Source organism: Cyrtonyx montezumae, unplaced genomic scaffold, assembly GCF_038088225.1.
Source record: "Cyrtonyx montezumae isolate F1298 unplaced genomic scaffold, pur_monq_1.0 scaffold_8, whole genome shotgun sequence".
Classification (NCBI taxonomy): domain Eukaryota; kingdom Metazoa; phylum Chordata; class Aves; order Galliformes; family Odontophoridae; genus Cyrtonyx; species Cyrtonyx montezumae.
In genome coordinates this window covers 101,538,082-101,546,916 of record NW_027072089.1, presented here as the reverse complement: position 1 = coordinate 101,546,916, position 8,835 = coordinate 101,538,082, and the positions used below count along the sequence as shown (strand labels likewise).

General features: G+C 47.4%; 1 protein-coding gene across 1 annotated transcript; it reads left to right on the top strand.

The window, feature by feature from the left end:
• The first annotated feature begins 7,385 nt into the window (after window positions 1-7,385).
• Window positions 7,386-8,516, top strand: TMEM158 (transmembrane protein 158). Its single transcript, XM_065752458.1, has one exon. It carries the CDS (start codon window positions 7,525-7,527, stop codon window positions 8,428-8,430), a length of 906 nt encoding a protein of 301 aa, XP_065608530.1. The 5' UTR covers window positions 7,386-7,524; the 3' UTR covers window positions 8,431-8,516.
• The last annotated feature ends 319 nt before the right edge of the window (window positions 8,517-8,835 follow it).

Sequence of the window (8,835 nt, the reverse complement as noted above, 5' to 3'; positions counted from 1 at the left end):
AATGATGTGGGTGATGGATTCACATATGAGTAACAGCAGCATTTGACATGACAGCATGATCAAGAGATCCCACTGTCTAACTTAAGATACACATCTTAGGGCTGATGTGTGTCCCTCTTTAATTTTCAGAATCAAGCCAACGTATAGTAAAAACTCAGTCACTTCTTATAAACTTGGTCACTGAAGAGCCAGGCAGACAACTTCAGGGGCTACAATCTCTTCTTTGCTCTGAGATTATTACTTCACAGAATGAGTAGGTAATGTTGACTGAAAATCAATCTGTTAAAGAGAAAGATGTCTGTACAGTGTGTATTTTCTATCTACTTCTGCTTCAGAATATTGAGAACATTTGCATGAAAATAGAAAATTTTCTTTCTGAAAAGCCCCTGTTGGCTGCTTGTTCCATATATCAGATTTAAGGGCTCAAACCTGCATTTGTTCATACCTTGTATAACCCCTCCATTAAGGACTTGGTCCCCGATATTGTACATAATGGCATTTAAGAGTGCAAAGGTCCTGCCAAAACCAATCAGTGGCCTTGCTCGTATACTGGCTTTGCTGGATTAGGACAAAAGTGTCTTGGAAGTTTGAAATTAAATCTCTGACTCCCTTGATTTCCATCAAGTTTAGCAGAGGTATAACAGAAAAGCCTCAGTGCTACTCTTGGGTTTTGAGCTCCTAATTAAAGCTCAGACAATTGATTCATACTGATTGTTGCCATTACAAGTAGGGTGAAATAGAGAGTTCCCCAAAAATGAAGAATATATATACGTATATATTTTTAAACCCTAATGCTATCTAACCCAGAAATGGCTGACATTCTTTTCAGCTGAAACTCAATCTGCTCTCTGCAAATCACAGTGATGACTGACCACAGAACAGGAAAAAACAACCACCTTCTCGTTGACCTCTGAAGACTGCCTCCCAATTCAAGCCATCAGATTTGCTGTGTGTGCTTGGATGACTCAGCCCTACTCTCTGGCACTGGTTCTGCCAGAAAGAGTTAATGTGGTTCTGCTGACTCATGGAGGTAGATGAATCTCATCTCCCAGTTTGATAGACAGGAAAACTGTCTCATAGACAAGAGTTCCCAAACAAGGTCATGCATGTGGCCAGCGTGCAGATCACACCACCAGCTAGAGCAGCTCTGAGAGTTTAAAGCTAAGGTGCAGATGCACAATGCGGAGGCAAGGAGGAATTTAGTTTTCATTGCTAATTTTATTGACGATGTTCATACTGCTGTGCTTTAAATGTCACTGATCTGTCTCATGCAGCATCTACAAAGTATTACAATTCCTCTCAGCTTGTTTTGCCAAAGCTCCCAGCCAAAGCCTGTGCATCTTCCTTACTGCAATTTATTCTCTGTCTAGAGCACCTGGAACTGTCTAAAGTTCATTTATTTGGGCACATTATTTTGAGTTTTCCACAGTTCTGTCACAGTTCTCTTCCACTGCTCCATATACAAACTTTTTTTATAATTTCCAGGGCCCTTCACAATTCAATCCCGCTTCATACCACTCCTGATATTTCTTAATCTTCCAGAGGACACACCTTTGCTTTGTCAATTTCAGCCTTCATTGTTGCTTCTCTAACTTTATTCTACACTTCCCTGTATGACTGGGGACAAAAAGCAGCAGTGAAAATAGTAAAGTTGCAACTGGGATCTGTAGTACAGCCCATCATTTGATCCCTGCATCTCATCAACTTGTTTTCTGGACAAGTTCTTTGGGATACAGACTGTCATGGCAACGTTTTGTGTTTGCACATCTTCTGTGCAGTATGGCAAAGTAACTCCCTAATTAACCTGTGAACTAGCTTGTCTTCCTCTCCTGTGCAAAAAGATCGCTGTCCAAGTGTCTCATAACTTCATAGGCAGCATGACTTTATATTTCATAGCTGTGTTTTAAAGGCACAGAGAAATTGAGGCAACATTGGAAGTTCATAGGAGGGCCAAATCCGTGCCTCCTTAGTACAGCTCAGTACCAGACTTCTGCACCTGTCTCCCTTTCCAGTACAGAGATAAATAACAGTACACTCAAGCCCTAGGGCCGTATTCAGAAATGCCTGGGAAACACTCAAAGTATTTGCAGAACTAAATGCTTTCCGGGGAGCTATCTTTCAGTGTGTTGTTACGGTAAATGTTTAGATTTTCCAAAGACAACCTCATAAAATGGTCATTAAGCAGTGCTATTTTATGTACAAATATTTTGCAGAACAATTTAATATGTAATCACACAAAATGTTCTCACACGCCTAGTACTTCCACAGCACTGGCATTAACTTCCACTTTAGCCAATCTCTCTTTTCCCTCAGGAATGGCTGTGACAAGATAGGGGCTGCTCAGAACCACAGGTTCTTAGAGCCCTTTTCTGACCTTGGTGATTATATGACTCCATATGGGGTCATCTTGCCTCAAGTTCAGAGCATCTGAATTACCTATCTTAACACAGGGGAGGATTTGTGCTTCATGAACACACAAAACTTGACACAGGGTCAAAGCTACCTTACAGTGGCCTTTAGGAGCCTGGAAGAAAGTAGTCCCAAGCCCTACAGTGTGTATACTGTGCCTGCACAGACTACTTCATTTGGATTCGTTATCTTTATGATCATAGTATATCATACATTCACCAGTTTCATCCCAAACTCCAGAACAGGATAGATTTACTGGTGAAATAAATACAAGGCCAAATAGGTTGTATTTATAGTCAGGCTCCACCAGTACAATTTAAAATAAGCAAGTGTGGTAGATACAAAACAAAATAAATATAGTCTAGCTACAGTTCAGCTGAATCTTCCCTAAACTTTAGAAGTTCAGATGTGAGGAAGTCTCATATGAACAAGGGCTTTATTTGGCCTCCAAGTGGGAACAAGGCATGAACAGGGATCTAGACTTCAAAAAACACTGCTTCAGGTCAAAACCTGTCGTAAAAATATTGCATTTTACAACTGAAATAAATTAAAGTAGAGCATCTGTAGCTCCACGGGCAAACTAGATCTAACTAACCTGCATTTTGTGATTATCTATAACCAAACTGATCTAATACTAAGATCACCTTCAGCTGGGAAAACGCAAAGCTCAATCTTCAGACCACATCTCTCCTATGCCTATTTGCATAGATTTCTATTTGATTTAACTTTGTATAAAAGCCTCAACCTATATACAGCATGCTAGGAAAAAAAAGTGCTATGAAAGTCTATTAATACATTCCCTTTAGCATTCTCTGCATATATTTCACACCTAGATTTGAAGCAGTCTTTTCAGTCTGTGCTAGCACAACACAGGCTATCAGAGTTCTGGATATGAGCTCCCAAGTACTCCTCAAAGCTTACAGAGGCCTCATCTGGCAGCCACACCACTTCACTGATACCACTTCACGTTCTGAACAATGTTTCCCTCATTTCTAGCAATTGTATTTGCAGCTGGATTGGACCATGCAGTATTGCCATGGATAAGTCTCCATCAGTACTACTCGATTTGGGTTTCTGCTGGTGGTTGCTTTCTTTTGGTCCACGTGCCCAGAACCCCACCAGAGCCCATTTCCACATATGCTGACATATGTGGAACAGCCCTAGTCAGGCCTTCACTGTTGACACACTGCATTCCCTCTGTTATGCTGGTACAGCCTATGGCAGGAGTGTGAGGGTTATCTGGAAGAAGGATTTAAGATGGAGCTGAAAACGCTGACCGCACTGTGATGAAATACTGCATGTGTTCCAAAAGTATGCAGAAGCAGCACCTCCCCACATCTGTGCACATCTGGGACATCTGTGTTTGCTTATCTGAGGATGAGAGTGGCATGGAAGTTTTATCTACTGCTCATGGTGTTTCAGACGATGAGCATTTCATATGATGAGCTTTGCTGGGATTGTGTGTGCTGGCTCCTCTGGAGAGACTGTGCCCTTGTTTTCAGCCTGCTTGCCAACTTGGCTGCTCCCTGTCTGGGCTTCTGATAGCTATATAAAGAGTGCTACAGAACGCTGGCTTGTTTCATGCAGTGCACGATCTCTGTTTTCTGCAGGTAGATCTGACATGATGCAGCAATAACAAGACACTTGTTCAACCAGCTTCAATGATCAGTTTCAGGAGTTTCAGATGCCTCGTTGCAAATAACTTCTGACAAATCCGTAAGAATGCCAAGCAAGGAGGAAATAAATGAAGGTTCCAATATACTGCCCTCACAAAATAAAAGTAACACATCAACAAGCAGTAAGGGAACATTCCTTAACTCCTTGATCAACCAGCAATCTACATATTGTTACCCATTGTTCAATGAGTATATCCCACAGCTATCATAAGATTAGCTCAGACTACCCTGAGATTCTCCCTCCACATACCCTACAGAAGTTAGCCAACCAAGCCTTCTAAATTACATCATAGAAATAATTTCCTTCTGCTGGACATCTCTCTTAGAACAACGTCCAGGATGATTGGATCCCACGTGCACAGATCTGAACCACTCTTTCCTGAGAGGAGCCAAGTACCAACTCCTTTCTCCTGACTCTGCATCCCTCTTCAGCAGCTGACTGTGAAATTCTCCTTATTTACCTGGCACTTTCACACAGATTGGTACCGCACTGCTATACCTCCTTGTTCCTAACATCTTTTTTTTCCTGTAATTGACGCTGCGTGTCTTCCCACTGAAAAATACCTCAGTAATGTTACATCTGGCACCCAAACCCCCTTACTCTCTACTTTCCCATCTCTCCCTTTTCAGAAATGACAACCTCAAAAGAGCAACCTTTATCATGAAAATTCCTCATCTCTTCCCTTTCCTCAGTGCAGAACAGAGTAAGCTTGCCCGATTGAGGAAGAGTGCCTGTGATCACAAGCTTTTCACTTGAATGCAATTACAGTTTTGCTGCTGGAATCTGTATCTCCTTGGAGTCAGTTTCTATTAGCTGCAATGAAACTTCAGGTTCTCAAACAGCATCCTTGGGAGATGCAGTTTTAATGGCACTTGGGCAGAAATACTTATTCTTGATTTCATCTTAAAGTATTTCACAAGCAATGCTTTAATAAAAGTGCTTCACAAAAGTGTCATTATAGTGGCTCTCAAAGATTCTGACTGTCCTTTGCTATTAGTTTTCATGCACCCAACAGCTCTGCACTCTGTCTCATGACCCTTGTTACTTTACTATTCTCTTCTAAGATTTCATGATTATAGCCCACTTCACACCTCCTCTAGCACACTGACAGATGCTGCCATGACCTCTGGCACACACCACTGTCGTAGTTATATCCATAGCATCAAACCTGCAAGAGCTACAACATGGTGCGTCTCTGACTTGTGGGTCACCTTTAGCCACCCTGATTCTTTATGCTTCAGCCTTTCCCAGCCATAAACCAACTGTGTTCTTTGATATTTATGGATGGAAACCACAGAACAGAGTGTACTACTTAGAAGTTTTAAAGTGTGCTGCAACCTCACTGAATGACTGAATCCATGCCAAGGTTAATTATATCGGATAGACCCATCAATTAAATATTTGCAAAGGGTCCTGCTGGACAGTGGCTATCAACTACAGATCTAAGACACTTTATTCTTGTACTCACTTGCTCAATTATTCCTTGATGAAGAGGAATAGATTTGAAGCACCCATGCATCTCCAACCTCGGACAAATTTCCTTGTTTTCATTGCCACAGTAGTCTAAATGATGCTAAACAGATCTACCACTCCTATGGCAGGTTACCTTTCTTTTCAGGAAAAGATAGCTCAATTCTTCCTCCCCAAACATCTTTTCAAATACCCCTGGCAGCATTCAGCTGGGCGCTGGGAGTTCAGACCAAAAGAGCTGAAGCTCTGCCTGAGAACATTTCCAACCCACATACTGCAAGTGATCAGGAGCCAATCTTAATTATGAAGTTCAGTTTCATTTCCAGTCCTTTGTGCCAAAATCCCAATGAGGCATAATTTATACACAGGGGTGGTTGCAGAATTTTGGTATTATTTGCTGCAGACTAGCACTCTCGTTTCAACTGTTTTGGGGTCCACAGACACGCTACAACAGGAAAAACTGGTAGCTACACAACAGGACTTGTGGCTATGACAAAGGGCATCAAGAGATGCAGATACACATTCAAATGACAACTATCAGAGATGTCTTGAATAAAAGACATTGAAACAGAGCTGAAAATTGCATTAACTGTATTGTAACAACTGAGCAAAAACCTGGTGGAATCAGACAGCTTGCTTTGGATGCTTCATCAGGCATGCTCCTCTGCAATAAGCCAAAGTAAGAACTCAGACAAGCAATAAACATCTGGTAGACAACACCCTTTGGACTGATCTGGAACTAAATATGAATCAATTCTGGGGCTCGGGTCTCTTTTGCATAGAAAGCAAGCAATTCTGTGTTTTGTCATGATATATCAGGCAAGAGTTTGGAGAGAAAAAATGATTCACCGCATTCATTCATGTTGAATTATATCAAATCTAAAATTCACTCGCCAGCCTCATTCACTACCCTTGCTCAGCTGAAATGGTTGAGACTAATATTGCACTAACTCTCCCTCCAAATAAGAACGTGCCCACTCACCACTTCACCATGACTCTGACAGGGGATGCCAACCTCGAGGCAGCTGTTTTACTGTTTACATTAACTGCCCCATACCCACTCGGGACGTATTTTTAGTAACTGTTCTTCCCCTTTTCGTCTAAAAAGAAAAATGGGCTGCAAAGACAAACAAAGGAATCATAGTCCTGGACACCTGCCAGGAAAATGTAACCCTGTCCCCACTCTGCCCAAGGCAAGGGCTATGAAACGCTCATCGTTTGTGTCAGAGCCGTTGTGCCCCTTCCCGAGGCTCTGTGTCAAGAGTGATACTACAGCGGCACAGAGTCATGAAACGAGCCGGGCTACGTAGATCGATTACAAGCTCTCGATTACACAGCAGCCTTCTGAACGGCGCACACAAGTCCCACAGCCAGCCGAGCTGCTCGGCACTCGGTTCCGTGCTCAAATCTCTGCGGCGGGGACCGGCAGGGCGGGACGCGGTTCCGAGCAAAGATGTGCCCGAGCACCGCACTGCATGCGACGGGTTCACAACGCTTCCTCCGCGTTTCCTCCGAAGTGCAAGCGTGTACGTTCCATTCCTAGATACCCTTCCTTCCCACCTGCTGCTCCCGCCCCATCGTTCGCCTAACTGCCTCTTTTCCCCTTTTCCCGTGGGAGGGAAAAAGACACCGGGCAGGGCAGCTCCCGCGAAGCCGCTCTCAGAGGCGGAACGAAGGGACCCATGGGCTCCTCCCGCCCGCCGGAGCCGCCGGGCCGGGCCGGGCCGGGGGCGGAGGAGGCGGGGAGGGGGAGCCGCTGCCGTCACCGAGGCTCCCTGCTCGCTCGCATCGCCGCCGCGGCAGCCCCAGCCCCGCTCCCACCCCCTCGCCTGCCCCCACCCTCCTTCCCTTTCTCTCGCTCTCTCGGCGAGAGCGGCGTGCCTCTTCTCGCAGGTGGCAGCCGGCAGCGCCATGCGACCTCCCGTTCCTCCTCCTCCTCGCCTTCCTCTCCGGCGCTAAGTCAATGCCATGCTGCCGCTGCTCCTGCCGGCGCTGCTGGCCGCCTGCCTGCCGCCCTGCCAGGGCTGGAGCCCCGCGGCGGCCGCCGGCGGGCAAGAGGAGCAGGAGCTTTTCTCGCCTCTTGCCAACTCCTCCTCCCGCACCCCGGCCGGCCTCGAGATGGACCTCGACGGGGCAGCGAGCAAGGAGGACGGCGGCACCGCCAGCCCGGGCACGCCGGCGGCTCCCAGCCGAGAGCCGTCCCCTTCTGCCCCCACCTCTTCGGGGCAGCAGCAGCAGCAGCAGCAGCAGCAGCCGCGGCTCCAGCCGCAGCCCGCCGAGGACTCGCACTGCAATATCAGCGTGCAGCGGCAGATGCTGAGCTCGCTGCTGGTGCGCTGGAGCCGCCCGCTGGGCATCCAGTGCGACCTGCTGCTCTTCTCCACCAACAGCCACGGGCGGGCCTTCTTCTCCGCCGCCTTCCACCGCGTGGGGCCGCCGCTGGTCATCGACCACCTGGGGCTGGCGGCCGGCGGAGCCCAGCAGGACTTGCGGCTCTGCGTGGGCTGCAGCTGGGTGCGGGGCCGCCGCGTCGGGCGGCTGCGGGGCTCCGCACCGCAACCGCAGCCGCAGCCGCAGCCCGCCGCCTCCTCGCTGTCCTACCCGCCGGGGGCCGAGCCCGGCCAGTACTGGCTGCAAGGGGAGCCGCTCAATTTCTGCTGCCTGGATTTCAGCCTGGAGGAGCTGAAGGGCGAGCCGGGCTGGCGGATGAACCGTAAGCCCATCGAGTCCACGCTGGTGGCGTGTTTCATGACTCTGGTCATCATCGTGTGGAGCGTGGCCGCCCTCATCTGGCCGGTGCCCATCATCGCCGGCTTCCTGCCCAACGGCATGGAGCAACGCCGCGGCGCCAGCACCGCCGCCGCCAGCAAGTAGCCATCCCCGGGACCCCGTCCTTCGTCGTGTGCCGTGAGGGATGCGGGCGGACCGGACCGCGCGCGCTGCCTGTCCTGACGCGTTTGTTCTCGTGTGAACGTGCGATGCGCGAGCGGCCGCTGCCCCGCGCCCCTCGGCCCCGCCGCCGCCACGACCAGATCCTGTGTGCTCGTTTTGTACCTTCAAGAACCGTTTTAAACTAACTTTTTAGTAAAAAATAAAAAATAAAAATGAAAATTAAAAAAAAAAGAAAAAGAAGAAAGGGAAAAACAAAACAAAACAAAAAAAAACCCGTTCCCTTCCAAAATCTACTCGGGAAATAAAAGACCCTCCCGTTCAACTGCAGTTGTAGTCGGCAGCTTTATTGTGTGCGTGTGTGTCGTGAGTACAGTCTGAGCAGGTCTT